The 19,842-nt window shown below is 41.7% G+C and overlaps 1 protein-coding gene across 5 annotated transcripts in view; it reads right to left on the bottom strand.

Annotated features, from left to right (window-relative positions):
- Cdk14 (cyclin-dependent kinase 14) overlaps positions 1-19,842 on the bottom strand; it is a 594,415-nt gene that overhangs the window by 223,246 nt on the left and 351,327 nt on the right. For all 5 annotated transcript variants that reach the window (NM_001395582.1, NM_001395583.1, XM_039107757.2 and 2 more), the window contains one exon: positions 3,670-3,763. In NM_001395582.1, coding sequence (NP_001382511.1) covers positions 3,670-3,763 — 94 coding nt within the window. The remainder of the gene's footprint in view (positions 1-3,669; positions 3,764-19,842) is intronic.

Here is a 19,842-nt window from a genome sequence, read left to right as displayed (position 1 = left end):
CCCTTTCCCAGAGCTAAGTGATCATCTCCTGGGTTTCTCCACATGACCCCCTGGAAATGCTTTCTTTAAACATCCACCAGCCTGAAGCCTAGTCTCGCAGTCACCCAATTTTAGAATTAAATTTTTTGGTCAACAAGAGGTAAATGCACTTAACTCCAAGCCCGATGAACCTTTATGGCAGAAAGAAAGAACCGACTGCAGACTTGTCCTCTGACCTCCACATGTACACTGTGGCATGCATGTGCCTGAACACACACACACACACACACACACACACACACGCACGCACGCACGCACACACACACACACACACACACACACACGCACGCACATTTAAACTCTGACTGACACATAACGCTGATGAAGGGGAATATTTTAACCAATGTAACAATCAAACAATAGAAAATAGGTCAACAAGCAGCAGATGAAATTCCACAGCAGGCTAGGAGACCTAGCAGGTAGAGACGGGTGAGACAGTCAGGTTTACTGATGATCAAAGACTGGAGAAAAAGAAGAGGCCTGTATAATAGAACCACGTGCCCCGACCCCACCCCTTGTCGCCACTGCTGTACTCTGGGCCGGGAGCCACACAAACCCGGAAGCAGCTGCCAAGGATTCTGACAGCTGTGTGTGTACCCTTTGCCATTTGCTCAGCTGTTCTGAAGTGACAGACACATATTCCCAGGGTTCTATCACGAGGGCTTCTTCTCCTCCAGCCAGAACAATGTGTTCGGAATACAAATTCTTCTTGTTAGTCGTGGACTTTGCCACTCACCTAAATGAACCTATCTGCTGCTCGTGTTTTACAGCTAATGGAGGTGAACAGAACGCATCGCGTTATATTTTAGAACAGGCGACGCTGAAGGACTGGAAACAAACCATTGTTCCCCTACACCGGCAGAGCTGCTCATTAAGAACTTGGTAAAGATGCACACACAGCTCCACATGTTCCGAACAGCTTCTGAACAGATTCTACCGCCTTTCTTCATGTCTCGCATATGAACATCGTGAATTCAAGATGGAGAACGATTTAATGGGAAATTGCAGGTAGAGGCGACGCCGGCTCGCCTTGTGCACCAACACGGTTGTGGTGCTCGGAAAATGAATTAATTGGATTTGTTAAAATGTGACCTGCTCTCTCCCACAAAAGAAGGATACACAAAGGAAGACAGAGAGGCTTTCACTGGTTGATCTTTGCTGCCTTGTTCATTTTTAATAAAGACCCAGTGTGTGGGAAGTAATTATAATGACTATCTTCGCTTACAAGGTATTAATTTTGTGCTCCAAGGTTATTAACCACCTTTTAACGTACAGCTTACAGGCAAGTGAATGGGCTTAATCCCGATATTAAGACACAAAACAAACTAAATAATCTGATGTTTCACGACGTTCAAAGTTGATTGACTCCTAGGCAATGCTTTCCGAGAGGCCAGATATACAACTGCCACCTTAGAAACGAGGTTCTGGCAGTGTCTAGTAGACGCCTGCTGAAGGAGACTTAATCCCCATTTAATAGCCATTCCTATTTAGGCCTGATATAAAAGGTCACTGAGGAAAAGAGGGTTTTCCCTACCATTGATTCCACCTTATTGAGTTTGTCCAATGTCCTTATCTAACAAATCCAAAGTGGGGCTTCCTTAACATGCTACAGAGCTACATTTGCAAATGTCAACAGTGTAGAGGAGAATATAAACTATTTAAGATTACAACATTTGATGTACAAAATTCCTAGACTTCTTTTGATTTTTTTTCTCTAATTCTTCAGGGCAAAACACACCGTCATTTAATTCTAAATCAGCCATCTTCCAAAAAACATGATCTTCAGCTCCAAACTACCACAGGGCATTTTATCTTTAGGAGCATTATGGACATCAGTGTCTGTGGCAAATGAAACAATGCCTTTCCGCAGTCACGAGGGTTATCTGCACTCAAGGATCTCTGTGCTCTAGGAAGGGCAAACCGTGGCCTGATGCATCGATGAGCCCAGGGGAAATTTGTGGTGATTTATTTCTCTGGCTTATTAAAAGCCTAGCTATGGCTCAAAGGTCTCTGAATACCCAGAAAATTAGAAAAACATTGCCATACAATTAAGAAATGGGAGCTAAATCTTCATACAAGAAAGACATACAAATGTGCTCCCTGATATAAATGACTTGTATTATGCAAACATCTCCAGTAAGTAAGATTTTGCTGTTGGGAAACTCACTTTCCTACATCTATTGCCTTATCATATAATTCAGTTATATAACTATGTGGGTTTCCTTTGCACTCATTTTGAAATAATATACAGGAAAAAACCTAATCTTTTTTAAAGTTTTCTCATCTATTAATTTTTTTGAGATCTCAAAAAACTTAAACTTGCTACATTATCAAAGTTGGCCTTGAAATCCTGATCCTTCTGTTTCTGCCTCTCAAGTGGTAAGGTTAAAGGTCACATACCTTTAACCCTTACTTAACTATTTTACATATAAGAAAGCAATGCTTTTAGCACAAAACAAATTTTAAAAAACCTTTAAAATGTTATAGAATTATTGTTTCATAGGGTTTGGTATTAAAAGCTAACTAGAAACTTTAGAAATTAGTCTCTGAATGTAGCTGAGTGGGTATAGTAGTTATACCTGGGTATTAAGCAAACCGGAAGGCTAACAATTCAGATACGATTTAACATGACACAGACAACACATGAGCTATACCTCATTAAAATACCTTCTTCAGTTGTTTTAAACACTCACGGGATACGTGGAAGGGCTCCTTGTGAAATGGCTCAGTGCTTAAAGTAGTTGCTCCATGAGCAGCCGAAGGTTGCAAAGATTTTGGTGAGAGTTTCTATACCCCCTCCGCTCAGCTTCTTTTGTTAAATCTTTACCCCGAACATTTGCCACAACTAACGACACATGGACATTGGCTAAATCCCACACTTCATGTGTCCCTCACTAAATTTTTCTCTGTTGAGGTTTGATCCTCCAGGGGTCCGCCCATGAGGCCACATGACTCAGCTGTCACATCCTCCCAGCTTCCACCCGGAATTACAATAGTCCCTTGTTTTTGATGACACCAGCAATTTTTGACGAGTATGAGTCAGTGATCTTGTAAAATGCCTTGCATTTTGGATCCATGTAATATATATTTCATAGTAAGAAAAGACTTACAGTTTGAGGAAGAAGATGACCAAGGTGAGGTGTCATTTTCCTCAAATCACCTCAGGGGAACATAGCACCATACCTCTCCTAGAGGAGAGCTATCTTAAAGACATGACTGAGGCAAGTTTTGCCTAGCTGTCTCTTCTGGAAGGTTACCATGCCCTCTCACCTGCCATTCTCCACATGCAATGCCACTGAAGAGGGTTAGCAATCAAAGGCCATAGAACCCACATGGAGGGCGTTGGTTAGGTCACCTCCATCCTTTTGAAAGATGGAGTCATTACTCCTGCATGTTCATGTACAGCCCATTGTCTCATTCATTCTTACCATTTTATCATTTTATTCACATATGATAATTTAAATGGACACCAGTCAATGAATTCCCTACTTCTTAAAGGAAAAAAAAAAAGCTAGAATTCAATGAGACGATAGACAAACATGTTTTAAAAATATTTCCGGCAGTTCATTAGGTCACCAAGTAACTAATTAGAAACAAGTTTTTCTGAGAAGCACTTTGAGCAGAACTTACCAGAAATATCCGTTCAAGTTGATCCTGAATGTCTTTCATTCCTGGAAATGCAGCGACTCCTTGGATCATCTCAACAAAGATACAGCCGACTCCCCTGGACAGAGAAGAGTCATTGTAAAAGCTGTTATGATTCTGCTTAGAAAACCAAATCAGAGATCAGAATTGTCCCAGCCCCAGGGCAGACGCAATGACTAAGTTACTCTCAGCAATGACCCCAAGTCGTGAGGTACACCTAGACACAGACTCTGTACTGCACTGTTCCTGTTGCCCTGGGAGGACCCTAAGCATGTGCAGCCAAGCTGGCCCTGGAATGGAACCAAAAAAGCAGCAGCAGCAGCAGCAGCAGTTTTCAATAGTTTCCCATACTGTGGGTGAGAAAGTCCTTGGCTTAACACAGGAAAGCCTCTGAGGTCCTGTCCCAACGCCCTTTCCAGATACATTTCACAGACGCGTAATAAACTGCACTTTCAGCTGCCAGTGGTTCTGAAAGTGCTCTGAACCAGCATCATCTGGGAAACTTTTAAAAACCACAAATGCTCTAACCACAAACCCCCAAGATTCTGCCCAGGCTCGAGCTGCTGAGATGGCTCAGGACAGCCATGCCCAGGGTTGCTGAGCCTGACTCATCCCCTGCCAAACAGAAATGGTCACCTTCTCACGTATTCGCTCTTGAGCTATAAATCCAACCCAATCTCTAATCTCATGTTGATGTCTCTCCTCTAGAAAGCCGTCCTGGACTTTCTAGAGGACATGACACCCACCCACCCCCATGCCCCACCCATGGGCTTGCTATTTATGCCCTTTCTCAATGCAGCCGTCATCCAATGAGCTCAAACCTGCCCCCTCCCTGAACCGCCATGCTCACAGTCCCTATCCACAGTACAGGCAAACAGCTAGTTAATCATACTCTCTATCAACAGTGCAGACACACTGCTAGCCAAATGCTTGTGCTGAACTTTGGGAGGACACGTCCTTTGGAATAGAATGGCACGAACCTGAACTAAACCAAGGAAGTCATACTTTACAACCATTCTCTATCGTTTTTAATGTTTCCATCTCAACGTGTTTGGCTTCCTGGCTGACAATACAAGGCCATCTCTTCAAGCACTGGGTTGACTTTAATCTAGGCCAAGCAAACCATTGCACCCTTAGCTTATGTCAGAATGCCATGGGGAAAAGCACAAGTGACCTACTTCTGCACAACTGCTCCAGCTGTTATCACAGTTGCGGTCAAGACCGTTTTGAATTAAAGTCATACATTAGTGGGAATGCCTTTCCCACAAAGCATGCCACATAACTTCTGCTTAAATACACACATAAGGGTCTATGTGCCAAAGCGACTGCACAAATCCCACATTACATCATAAACACAATTTCACTCAGGGAATGAGAATTAGTTTCATATCATTCTAGACAGATGGAATTCAGATGTCTGACTACATCTAGTTAAAATGCCAGTATGGTGGTTTTCTAAACGTTCCTGCCAAGAATTCTTTCCAAGGCTATTTGACCTGTGTTTTCCACTGCTTTCTTATTTAAGCTCACATTAAACACTGTGGATTTGGAGTACCCACACCTTCCTGTTTGTACATAAAAATAAAACTCTCTGCTCTCTGCCTTCTGCCTTTCTTGCTCCCATAACCTGCAACTCTGACTGTGAGGCCAGCCACGTCCTATGTGTGTCGAGCTGAGCTTGCTGGTGGGATGGGGAGATATCAGATGCAGTGTCAGAACTGCCTACGGAGTTTCTTGTACACCTACTTTCCTTCGTTCACATCACCCCCAAAGTATGATACTTAGGAGACAAACCTACACTGCACTTCTCTTTAGCTGGGACAACAGGAAGCCGCTAACTCTGCAGACTTTAAATGCTTGGCTGGCTGAGAGATTTGGAGGTTCATTTCTAATGGATGTTTCCTGTGGCATCATCTTTCTCAAAGACATTTAAGAGCACACTAACGAAGCTCAAAGAATTACACTTAATGACCATACAGAAATTATAATGCACAAGAAAATAAGAAGCGGGGTTGGGGATTTAGCTCAGTGGTAGAGCGCTTGCCTAGCAAGCGCAAGGCCCTGGGTTCGATCCCCAGCTCCGAAGAAAAAAAAAAAAAAGAAAAGAAAATAAGAAGCAGAGCTACCCAACATATCAGTATTATTAATACAGATTTTTTTTTTGCTGTAACTGCCAAGCAGCCACAAAAGTCCTTGAATTCACATGAAGAAATCACCCTGCCTCCCTTCCCCCTCCCCCACCATTAGTTCTGTGCTCCTTCAGCAGACATAGTAAGTTGACAGTACAGAGTAGTTTGCTGAGAACTAATCCATCTACTTGACGCACTACACTTAAGAAATGACGGCGTACATGGGGCAGTGTCTTCTTTGTGGTTTTTCCGCCCCAGAATTTGAATGTTTATATAATGACTGTCTACTGAATCTACTTTCTTCATGAAGGAAACATGGGCCCATGGCTCATGGTGTTTACTCTACATGCATGAAAAACTGAGTTCAGATTCCCAGCGTGCACATACAAACTTGGGCATGGCGATGCACACCTGTAATCCTAACCCTGTGGTGGCTGAGGCGGATAGGAGGATCACTGGGGCGTGTTGGCCAACAGCCTAGTTGCAGGGCATGTGACTCTGTTTCAAGGGGAGAAGGCAAAGCTGATAGAGCAGGACGCCTGCTGTCTTCCTCTAGTTTCCACGTGTAGGCATGCCAGCCTGTGGACCCGCACACGCATATGCATACACCACATGAATACACAGTCACACTACAAAGAAGACACAGGCTCCGGACAAAAGCTCATTTAAGAGGTCTCATGAGATTCAACATACTGACGCCTGACTTTAGGGTTACTCTACTGGAAAGGGTTCTTGATGCAGCCACACAGCTTCAACTTTTGGAACTCAAATTTTACAAATCTAGCTTAGGTCACTGGAAGACAGATCGCTTTTTTCTGACATAAAATGTAAAATAATGGATTCTGATCACATCACTGGTTTAAGTGACCTGGAGTGAGAGATTTGGCTCAACAGTTAAGGTACTATTCTGTTTTTTAAGAGGAGCTGAGTTTGGTCCTTGCACCCCTGTTATCTGGCTCAAAGGTGCCATCTCTAACAAGACCTGAAGCCTCTGGCTCCTACAGGCACTGCACTGCACTGTATAGACATTCCCGCCCATACATGCATATGGGCAACCACAAATAAAATCTTTAAATAGGACTTCGATCAAAATTTGGAATTCTTTGCCATAAGAAGCAAAGAATGATGTCCGTTCGGCCCGGATATCTTTAATTTAGTAGTATTGTGGAAAACAATGCAAAGTTAAGCATAAAAATATAGTATAAAAATGAATTTAAGAAATGTCAAAGGAAATTACATGGTTTTTAATGCTAAAAAGCAATCTAAAGTATGAAAAACAACATTTATTATTATTTTTTTTTAATTTTTTTTTCGGAGCTGGGGACCGAACCCAGGGCCTTGCGCTTACTAGGCAAGCGCTCTACCGCTGAGCTAAATCCCCAACCCCCTATTATTATTAACTGACACAGAAAACCCTATTTCTTTCTGCAGTTTGGTTGGGTAATCTCACAGTATTTTAAAATATCTTTTTAAAAGGAATTTTCCTTCTTCTCTTCCTTTGTTTTGTTTGGTTGGTTGTGGTAGTGCTGAGTTCAAAGTGCTAAGCTCCTACACCTGTCAGGCAAATGGTCTGTCTCTGAGTTATATCCCCAGTCTGACACCTTTTGTTCCTTACATCTGATTTGATGTTGGGAATCAAACCCAGAGACTTGCACACACGAAGCAAGTGTACCACTGAGGTCCACATGACCCAGCAATGCCCTTCTATATAAAAGGAATAAACAGATGATTTATACTTTTCTCTATCATGTGATACTACTTTCTTCTATAGCCCAGGGGAAAAAAAATTTCAGTTTCACTCCTAATTATAGGTAAGGTCAAATAAAATATGGAGGTCATTAGCAACTTTAAGAAAATTATGTCAGTCGGGCGTGAGCTTTATGTAAGGTGATAAATATGGATTTATTTTCATTCCTCTACATACAGAAAGCCAGTTAGACCAGCACCATTTATTGAAGATTCTTTCTTTTATCCACCATATGGTTTTGGCTTTGTCAAAGATCAGGTGTCCACAGGTGTGTGGGTTTATATCTGTTCTTTGATTCTATTCCATTGATCAACCTGTTTGTTTCTGTATCAATGCCATGTGGTTTTTATAACTATTGCTTTGTAGTATAGCTGGAGATAAGGGATTGTGATTCCACCAAAAGATCTTTTATTGTTGAGAACTGTTTTGGTTGTCCTGTGTTTTCTTTGTTTTTCCATATGAAGTTGAGAATTGCTCTTTCTAACTCTATGAAGAATTGAGTTGGACTTTTGAGGGAGACTGCATTGGATATGTAAATTGCTTTTGGTAAGATGGCCATTTCACTATGCTAATCCTACCAATCCATTAGCATGGGAGATCTTTCTAACTTCTGGAGTCTTCTTTGATTACTTTCTTCAGAGTCTTGAAGTTCTTGTCATACAGATCTTTCACTTGCTTGGTTAGAGTTACACCAAGATATTATCTGTGACTATTGTGAAGGGTGTTATTTCTCTGGTCTTTCTCACCATATTTATTATTTGTATAAAAAGCTACAGATTTTTAGAGTTAATTTTATATCCGGCTACTTTGTTGAAATTGTTTATCAGCTGTAGGGGTTATCTGGTGGAAATTTTGGGTTCACTATCATATCATCCACAAATAGTGATACCAACACTACTTCCTTTCCAATTTGTATCCCCTTGATCTCCTTTTGTTGTCTAATTGCTCTAGCTAGAACATCAAGCACTATATTGAATAGATAGGGAGAGATGGGCAACCTTTTCTTGTCCCTGGAGGCTGAAATTAAAGATCAGAAAAAGAAAACTGTTACATTCTCATGTGTGTAAACACATTCGTATGGTTTATATTACATGTCTCCATGGTAAGACATAGAACAGCGTCTGAGGACATGCTACAATTGGTATGGAAGGCTAGGGGAGACTCAGAGACCTGGAGGCTAGAAAGTTAGAGAGTTTCAGCCTGTTGGATTATGGGAGAATGGAACAACATGGGCATCGGCACAGCAGGCAGAGGAAACAGTCTAATAAGTGGGGAATCTTGAGAGAGTCAAGTCTTGATCTGGCTTTGTGTGAAAAAGTGGAAGAAAGGGTTAAGTGGCCAGAGACCATATTGATTTCTATGAAATTTTGTTGCACACCCCAGCAAGAACACATCCATCCCTTTCTTCTAATACTCAGAGAAAGAAACAGTGGATATACACACAGATACCCAATTTGTGCTTCGTAAGCAGTAACAGAGAGGCTGAAGAGATGGCTCAGTGGTCAGGAGCAATGGCTGCTTTCCTAGGCTATCCAGGTTCCAGGGATATTAGGATTCAATTCTCAACACCCACATAGCAGCTCACAACTGTCTATTAACTGTTCTAGGGGATCTGGTGTCCTCTTCTGGCCCCCAGAGGCACTGTATGCAAGGGCTGCACAGACATATATGCAGGCAAAAACATTCATATGAAATAAATAAACAAACAACACACCTTTCAGAGTAGAACCAATTACAATAGCTAGTTGTTAAGTCACCTGACCCTTCCCAGTCCTAGTAGCAATTGCTGGAGGAAAAATGGCTCCTTCTTAGGATGTCTGGGGGAGAGGTAAGAGCAGAATAACACAAAGGCCCACGGGCCAAGTCCTACTATGGAGTTTCATATGTCTTCTGAGAAATGAAGCATTCTGTTTCCTCTACAATTTATTTACTTTTATTGACATTAAAGTCTATATGTACACACACACACACACACACACACACACACACACACACACAGTATTGTATTGACAAGATGCTCTACAATAGATGTGTACCAGGAAAATCTAGCTAATTACCATCTGTATTACTTTCTGTGGTGAGAAAGCCTGATGTTCACACTCAGAGTTTCTCAGTAACCCACTGTGTTGCCATTAGCCTGTCACCACATGTGTTGGGAGACTTCTGGGATCACTCCTTATTGTCACTTTGAGTCCTTGATCAACATCCCTTGATTAAAGATAGGACAAACGACAAGCCACAGAGAGTGTATGAATAAGGACATGCTTCAAAAACAAGTCCTGTAAGGATTTCTTCTCAAAATGGAGGGTTTGGGAGTTGGTTGGTCCAATAGGGTGAAAGAAGAATTTATTTCCGTGAGAGCTATTATCGCAAAGAATTTTGTCTTCTGTTTAGAAGACTGAGTAAATATCTCATTGCCTTTTATTTTATAATGTGAGTGCTAGCACAATCAGCCTGTTAATCGGAATCCCACAGAAGCTGGGGCCTAGTCCAGGAGATGCTTTTCTACTGCTATACTGTGCCTATACTCCCTGTCACTGACTCTGTATGCTAATAAATGGGGAATCATCGCTTTTACATTATAGCTCAGGTTTTCTTTTCCTTGCATTAAATATGGAGATTGGAAGCTTATACTGACCTTTCGTAGTTGATATTGTCATGAATGTAAAGTGTAGATCAGCTCTATGAAGAAAAGAGATTTATTTCCCTCCCAGTTATGGAGCGTGAAGAGTTCCAACATCAGACACTGGTTCAAGACAGGGACCCTCACCTTGGCTGCATCGTCTCATAGCGAAGCAGGAGAGAGAGGATAAAGTATGGCTAACTCTTACTTGAGCCCATAACCATACGTGGGTATGCTGGACTCCTCCTCTGAATATCTTTCTCTCTCTTGACCCTTGTGTCATTCCATTCCCAAACAATCAGGATGGGATAAAGCGAGGTTATCAAAATCACCTACTGATACGCAGTCTGCAATGCGTGTTTATAAAAATCCTGGCCAGGTTATACCACACACACACACACACACACACACACACACACACACACACACCACACACACATACATACACACCACACACACACACACACCACACACATACATACACACACACACACCACACACACACATACACACACACCACACATACACACACACATACACACACACCACACACACATACATACACACCACACACACACATACACACACACACACCACACACACATACACACACACCACACATACACACACCACACACACATACACACACACACCACACATACACACACACACACACCACACACACATACATACACACACACATACACACCACACACACACATACACACCACACATACACACACACCACACACACACACATACACACCACACATACACACACACACACACCACACACACATACACACACACCACACATACACACACACACACCACACACATACACATACACACCACACACACACGTACACACACCACACACACACACACATACACACCACACATACACACACACACACCACACACACACACATACACACCACACATACACACATACACACACCACACACACATACACACACACACACACACACACACACAGGTGACTAGCACTTATACGGCTGATGCAGGAGGATCATGAGTTCAAGTCCAGAGTAGGCTACACAATGAGGCCCTATCATAAAACGAAGGGGAAAAGGCCCTTTGTGGATACCTAGTTATATCTATCACCAATCATATTTGATTCCAAGCATGGGAAAAGTAAGTGGTCATCTCTAAAAGGACAGGTGACATAGTATGTAAGCATTATTACTTCTCTAGTTTACATTAATCTATTTTTGATATTAGCCAAAATACTTAAAAAAAAACCCTAAAATGCTGCTCTCCTTCCCTAAATTTTAAATCAATAATTTGATCTCATCTCAGTGAACAAAGCAGAAAAACTTATACAGTATGATCTACTTCAGAACTGAAAAAGTTACATATTTCATTTCCAATTTCATTTATTAGCAAAGGTTTGGTATTCCTTACATAGGAGACAAGAAGAGAAGATTTTGGTCTCTTGTGGCTGTGTTTGCATGCCAAGCTGAGGGGTGACCCTGACCCAGAGGGCCTGTGCATTCTGTGTGCAGAGGCCCCAGACCCACTAAACTGCCACTATCACTTCAGGGAGAAACTGCCCCTTTGCATGCAGGCTGGTCCACCTGCAAACTGCAGGAGGCCTCTAATGCAGGACATTCTTAGTTTTCTAGAACCATCTGCATCTTCAAAACCTCTGGCAAGAGGACTGCAGATCAAGACACTGGCAAACTGCGCTAGACAGGAGGCAAGCAGATGACAGACCCAGAACTCAGCACAACTTCATTATCTTTCTTTTCAATGTTATCTTGGCACCAGAAATTCCCCTCTAGCACATCCAAAAACACCAGGGGAAGCAGCTTCTCTATTTAATATGTATGCAGATCCTGCAGCATCCTCAGAACCTGGATTCTGGCTCACGAGTGAGGGTTGAGGCCTGAGATTTATAACAAGCTCCCAAGTGATGCTGAGGTGGCTGTTGTCCAAGTTTAGACACTGACAAGCAAGAATCTAAAAGCATCTGTGTAATTCTGTTTTGAAAGTAGTTTGGGTGCCTCCAATAAATCCCGTGAACATATATTAGCACTATGGCTGAAGAAACGACATCAAAACAATGGACTACTAAATTAAATTAGGTTAAATGTGAAACACAATCTAAATGCAACACTAACTCAGAAGGCTTCCTCGTTAATTAACCTAGCAGGTAATTTTATTTCGCTATGGTTCACTGAAGTACACTACTCTCTGATGAAAGCGGGAGCTATTTTTGTGCACCAAGGTGGCCATATATTTATCCCACTTTTCTCCTGAGGAATGTATCTACCTGCAAAAGGAACCAACTTTTCTTGTCTAGAAAATTACCTTGTAAAAGACTAAAAAACAACCACCTTATTTTTATTACTACCTGCAAGAAAACATCTTAATCATAACAGATGTGATCTTTTCATTCTGGCATTGAGTCACTGAAAAGTGAAAGATTAAAAAAAAAAATTACACTTAGCCGTGCCCTTGGTGGGTACCAAAGGGACTGTATTGATTAAAATGCCAGTCACCATTTACGTGGTTAGTGCTTCATTAGGCACTGATAGGCACAATATATCTTTGTCAAATACTTCTATGGAGGACTCAGCAATCAGGTCATGAAAAACCAAGCCCAGGACTGTAAGGGGAAAAAAAAATCCACGTTTAGAAAATATTTAACTCCATACAATGGAGTTATAGCAGAAAGGGCTGGAACTTCATTTTCAGACTATTTAACAAAATTATGTCTCCAACAAGATGCATTTACATAGTAAGCAAATCAGAATAAAAATTAAGCAAAAATAGAAGAATGAGTTCTGAAGACTGGAGTTCCAGGTGGCCCCAGCAGCGGTTTGCAGATTTCTGACCTAAGCCCACAACTGTAGTGAAGAGGGACAAGAAATAGCAAGGATGTCAATACGTCAAAGTGCCACGTGTTCCATGTACTCTGATGATAACTTAGACCTCATATGTTCAATAACATGTACAGGTCTGTGTCTTAATCAGTAGTACATTTAACCAAGTGGCAAAACATATTTTCCTTTCTCTCGTTTCCTTTTAGTGTTCTGTTCATTGCCTCTAGAGTCCACAGTCATAAATCCAGGAATCACCCAAGAATCTTGTTTTTTATGGGGTACAGCCAAGCTGTCATTTGTCATAGTCTGAGCATTCTTCCAACCTCTAGCCACTTGCTCTTTGCTCTTTGGCCCGACCTGCTCTCCCCCTAACCTGTTTCTGGGATGCTATCTGACACCTCTATCCACATGTGCCAGCATGTTACGTCCTGGTGATCCACTCTTTCAGGAATGCACCTAGTATTGTCAACTTTGAAAGATGGTGTGCTGGCTAGCTGTGTGTCAACTTGACACAAGCTAGAGTTATCTGAAAGGAGGGGACCTCAACTGAGAAAATGCCTTTGTAACATCTGGCTGTAGGGCTTTTATAAATTAGCGATTGATGGGGGGAGGGACCAGGTCATTGTGGGTGGGATCATCCATGGGCTGGTGGTCCTGGGTTCTGTAAGAGAGAGAGCTAGGCAAACCATGAGGAGCAAGGCAGTAAAAAGCACCTGTCCATGGTTTCTGCATCAGTGCATGGTTCTTGGTTCCTGTTCTAAGTTCCTGCCCTGACTTCCTTCAGTGATGATATGATAAGCCGCATAAACCCTTTCCTCCCCAACTTGCCTTTTGGTCATATTGTTTCACTGCAGCAACAGAAACACTAACTAGGACAGCTTACTTTCTCAAATAGGCTTGGGAGCTGGGCCATTATGACTCTACATCTCCTTATCACTCTCCAGGGATACATTTTTAACGCTTTCCAGAGTGACCACTGACACTATATTCTTGCATAATAACATATGATGTTGAATGTAAGGGGGACCTTTCTCATCCTCGTGACCAGCACAGTGACTAGTACAAACAGTCAGAAAATGCCTTTAAGATGAATGGCATAAATGAGTCTGAGGAGTGCACACATGGGATATTCAAAAGAGATGTCTTGATTGATAATATTCTTACATAACAAATTTCTACAAAGCATTAACCTTCCCCGAAATATCACCACTCTACCCTTGTTTATAAGACGCCCCAAAGAACTCCAGCAGTTGCTATAGAGACCACTCATTTAGCAGTGAAAATTACTTGAATGGTAAAACCTAGCAACATCTACAGTTGTGTTTAACCTACTTTAAGAAAAAACTGTGTTTTGTAAGTACATGTCCTGTTTCAGATCCAGGTCTGGAAGCTTCACTCCTAAGTCCTGGATGGATGAACGACTACTTCCTTATGCTACGCTGCCACCGCAATTAGAACAGAATGATTAGGTCACCATGATCAGAGATGATATCAAGATGGTAATTCTGGTTTCTATCTAGAGAACACAATGATGGTTCAGTAAAATACAGCTGAAACCGAGTGTTCAGAATTAGAACTTTGGACAGAGAACGTACACAATTAGCCAAGCAAATAACTGTCTACTGCCATTGCCGAGTACCTCCAGCCTACAAAGCTACTGATCTTTAACGATGTCTTAGCATTTGAGGAAGATGAATGAGGATAATGGTTACCCAAGGGACAGTCAGACTGCTGATAACCAGTTACTGGGTATAGTGGTGGAAAAGAGAAAACACGCCCATGGAAGCCTACTCAGAGCAAAACTATAGAAAATGCAGAATGCTACACCAAACAGCAAGGGGATACTATGCATTGTATCTTAGAATAATTAAAGAAGGACGCCTTTTAAAACACAATCAACAACGGTGCCTCTCAAAGGATTAAGCATGGACCAGGGAGAACAAGATAAACAACCCTGGAGCCTGAATTCTGACTTCTGCTTCTCTTTCATCTGATAGCAAACTAAGGAAGCTATTTTTAAGGCTTCTCTCAGTAAACTCCTGTGAAATAAAACAAAGAATCAGGAGGAAAAGACCTGCTCATCGGTACCTCAAATATCCAAGCAAATGACCTATATAAGCCTTTTTCCCCATGAAATCATATCTGGTATATAATGAAGAGAAATTATTAGTAAAGTTTTTGTGTACATTATTCTCCTATGAGGAGAACTGTGAAATTCAATACATGATGCACGCTACATTGGTATTTAGATTCATCCATCAAATCGCACGGCTGAATTTTGATGGACTCTGATTATCAATATTACTATGTTACCACATTGATATATGTGATAGGGAGCTGACATTTAAGGACCACTTAGTAACTCATAATATAGACAACACATGAAGATAACCGTTTTCTCTACAGAGTCTCATCGTTAACTTTTGGGAAAGGGCATATACTTTTTAAGCATTGTCAAATACTTGTCCTGCCATGTTGTCTGTGCAGAATGGTAATGAGTGAGGGACTAGAAGTTGGCAGTGGACTAGTAATCCATGAGGGTGCTGTCTGAAGGCAGGATTGGCTTCCTTTTACTCTAGAATATTCTGTAAAGAGTCATGCAAAATGAATGAAGAAACGAATGATTCACTGCATGCCGATGGGAGATCTCCATGGGAACAGGGCTACCCTGGGATTCTAGAGAAGGCTTTGTATTTGGTTTTCTTTCTGTGCACTATCAGTCTGAGAAACACAACCAGATACTCCTGATGGGCACTGGAGGTTCAAAATGGCCCTAAGGAAAGCACTGGGGATGCCGTACCTGAGGAGTGTACAGGACAGAGATGCAAAGCCACCATGTAAAGGGGCCCAGAGGGCTGCTCAATGGGGCCCAGAGCAGCCAAGAGCGAACACAGAATTTAGTAAGTAGTTACTCGGAGTTACCAGTGGGAGGCAGATTCTAACAGCATGGAGGGTAGGCAGCTGCCCAGCTATTGGGCTGCCGAAGACATATTAAAATATAAAGGTTGAAAAAAAAAGGAAAAGCACTGATATTATAAATTGATTTCACTCCGTTACTTAAACTCTGAAGCAGCTTCTAAGTTAAATATCTTAAATTAAACATGACAAACAAATGCGAGTTTATACAGTTGCTATAATAAAGTTTTAATCTGTTGAATTTTCATTAGGTTATGAGTACATTCAATTTCTAAAAGCAAATATGGTAAAAGCTAGGAAGAAAGGAGGAACCGTTTGAACTATCAATCAGAAAGAATGATAAAAGCCCTGCCGGGCTCTGTAGAGATCTAATTAGATAAGTATCTCTCTCATTTCACATGGGAATACAGAGAAATACAAAATGCCATGGCGAAGATGAGCTACCCTCGTGTGCCCCAGAACATTCTACTCAGGTAGGCAATCACCAAGTAATCCCAGTAATCGCTAAGTGCCCGTCACATAGCCAAAGCTCTGAATATTTTGATGGAATTCAGCAAGCTGTTACTTGGGCACTGATGGGTTATTTCAGTTGAGTTTTACTTCAATTCTTTCAAATCGCTGGTTTGGCGTTAGACACATAGCTCACTGGTTAAGAGCAGCTGATACTCTTGTAGACTCCTCAGGTCAGACTCCCTGAACCCCCATGGCAGGTCACAATCATCTGTGACCTACAGCTCCAGGGAGTATGGTGTGCAGTTCCTACCTGCCCGGTGTGCATGTGACATATATAACATACATATGCAAATACTCATATACATAGAAAATCTTTTAAAATTATCATATTATTTTCATTATTCTTCCAATGACAGTGATTAGCACTAGATTCCTCCTCAGACTGTATGCTAGACAAAGCAGTGTCATGAAGAGCTAATGGATGAATGTAAGAGCAGCGCCATGCCCCTGCTTCTGCCCCTTGCTGAGCAGTGGGACAGTTCAGTCCCCTTGCTGAATACTGCCATGAGTGGCACTCATAGAGCCTGCCAGCCTCTGCCCAACTACATTTCAGTTTCTCCCCAACTATGTCATCCCCCTGCATACAAGCCAGCATTCTGTCAATGTAGCTTCACTCACCTAAACTTTTCTAATGCCTTCAATGTCTTATTAATTAATTTTTCCATTGAAACAAGTCTCATATAGTGCCAGCTGGCTTTCAATTCATTTTGTATCAAAGAATGAACTTGAATTTCTGATTTTTATGTTTCAATAGTGCAAGCCCTGGGACAGCAGATATACACTAATATACATGTGTGCGTAGTAGTACAGATTATGTGTTTCCCCATCATACCTAGAGGCTGGCAGTCACAAAGTTTCCTCAACTGCTATCTTATTTCCCTGGCTCCCACCCAGGGAGCAAGGACTCTAGCAGCTAGCTCTTCACAGTTAAAACCATGAGTGTTGAATTATCAACAAGAGAAAGGCATACAGCAAAATGTACAGTTCCTCCTTTCCTCCCAAGAAGACCATAGTAGCTGATTAGGAAAATAAAAATAAACCAAATTAAAACACACACAAGAAGAAATTAAAACACACAAAAGATGGCAACTTAGGTGAAAGGTAACTTGCTTTCAAGTGCATGAAGGTGTAGTGACCTCTGCAGACCATTTAGCAGTTCCAAGTTACAGTGAGAGGATTTGAATTTGGCAACTTGGACAAGGCTAAGCACACAGAGACACAGACTCTAAACACTGTGAAGATGAATCTGACAGCTGAAAATAGGCGATTAGAACTTTGTGGAAAAAGGAACTGCCCAGTCAGTTTCTTCTCACCAGCCCTCTCTTCTCTAACAGCGTATCAGCAGGATAGATTAAACTGGACCAAATGGCCTCAAATGGAAAAAGTAAACTTGCAGCAGGAAATGGGGAGCTCTGCGAAGAACGAAGAGGATCCAGTGAAAGGGGTGTGACCTGTGCGACCATGAGCTCCTGTCTAAGGTGAACTGAGGACACCATCCACCAGTTATGAGTTTCTGAAGAACCAAAAATACATCAGTGACATTGATTTCAGAGAGTTTCCGGCAGAAAAAGGCCAGCCCTAGGCCCACATAGCACTGTATTAGTGACCTTTCTCAGTACGATGACTTGTAGTGGACAAGAAACACCTTCAGGAAGGAAAAGTGTACTGAGACTCATGGTCTGAGGGTGGGGAAGGCATGACTGCAGAAGCAGCTCTTTTTGCCTCTTCACCTCCTCAGAGCAGAGACCTCAAATGCTAGGCTTTCTTTTTGTTTTGTTTTGCTTTTCTTCAATTGAAGACCCAACTCAAAGTGATGGCACCACCCATATTCTGGGTGCGTTTCCTTCCCCAGTTGAACTTCTCTGGAAACTCTCTCAAAGAGGTATGTCTGTTAGGTGACCCCAATTCTAGTCAATTTACAATGAAAATCAAGCTTCGAAGATATATGAACTGAAGGGTCAACTGGTCCCTCCATTCATTATAACACACTTACAAAAATTAGCAAAGAGACAAGTATCCCTCTTATACCTGAAGAAAGTTTCTATTTGAAACCAGAAAAAAAAGAAGCATGATCAATTATATAATGCATATTTCATCTATAAATTGTACCATCATATAACATATATTGTGATATGCATCTTCATATTTCACTTAATTATATACATGTCAGAGTGTCAAGCTGACGAGGAGTAGACTTGTGGTTGTTAATACCGATTGTCAATTGAGAGTATCTACAATTATTTTGTAGGCAACCCTCTGGCCCTGTCTGTGAGGGACTATGTAGATCAGTGAGATGAGGCGAGAAGAAAGTGCACCCTAATGTGCATGGCACCATGGCCTGAGCTGAGGACTCAGACTTCAGGGAAGGGGACAGCAAGCTGAGCATTCACCTTCGTCCCTTTGTCGCTGGCTGCCTTCTGACTGTAGATGGAATGTGTCCAGTCACTCTATGCCCCTGCTGCCAATGCTTCCTCGTGATTGAAACACACGCCCTTTCTCTTAAGTGCCTTCCTGTCAGGAGTTGAAGACAGCACTAGGATGGTAACAAATGCAGATGGTAATGTGATTTGATTAATTTCCATGGTGTAGTGCAGCTGGAGATGGCTCAGCTTTTAAAGCACTTCCTGCTCTTCCAGAGGACCCGAGTTTGCTTCCTCGTATTCACAGTACATGGCTAACAACTTCCTATAATTCCAGTTCCAGGGGATCTGACACCTTCTTCTGGCCTCTGTATGCAACTGCATATCTATGGCATATACTCATACAGACACACATATACAGAGATTAAAAATAAAACTTTAAAATGTATATATACATATTTTTAACATGATGTATTCCTGAAAGATGGCTGACTTAAAAAAAAAAACAGTACAAAACATTCCTACATTTAAGGCTTAGGGGACATACTGCAACAGAGTCGTATGATTGTAAGAGTCAGAGGATCAGGAACTCTGCTGTGAGATTATGTTTCCTAGTAACATCAGAAGCTACACCCATAACATTTCCCTAACATACAGCCAGGTGGTGAGGTAAGAAAGAACATCGAGGAGCTTGGACAGGGAAAAGCTTACAGAGGCCTCAACCCCACATAAAGAACTACATACAACCTAGTAAATTTGGGGCAGGATATGCGGTCCTCTCCAGGGAAGAGCGCAACAATTGGTTGTCCATTGCCAAACAGTCAACCTGAAGACATGCACACAAATAACATTAAATGGACTCAACAATTCATATTTAGAAATGTATGTATGTATGTATATATGTATATATGTACGTACATATGTATGCCAGCAGTAACAATTAGTGATAACAAGAGGCCATAAATTTGAAGGAGGTTGGGGAGGGATATATGGGAAGGCTTGAAAAGAGAAAAGGGAA

Source organism: Rattus norvegicus, chromosome 4 (genome assembly GCF_036323735.1).
Source record: "Rattus norvegicus strain BN/NHsdMcwi chromosome 4, GRCr8, whole genome shotgun sequence".
NCBI lineage: Eukaryota > Metazoa > Chordata > Mammalia > Rodentia > Muridae > Rattus > Rattus norvegicus.
This window is presented reverse-complemented; position numbering and strand designations above follow the sequence as displayed.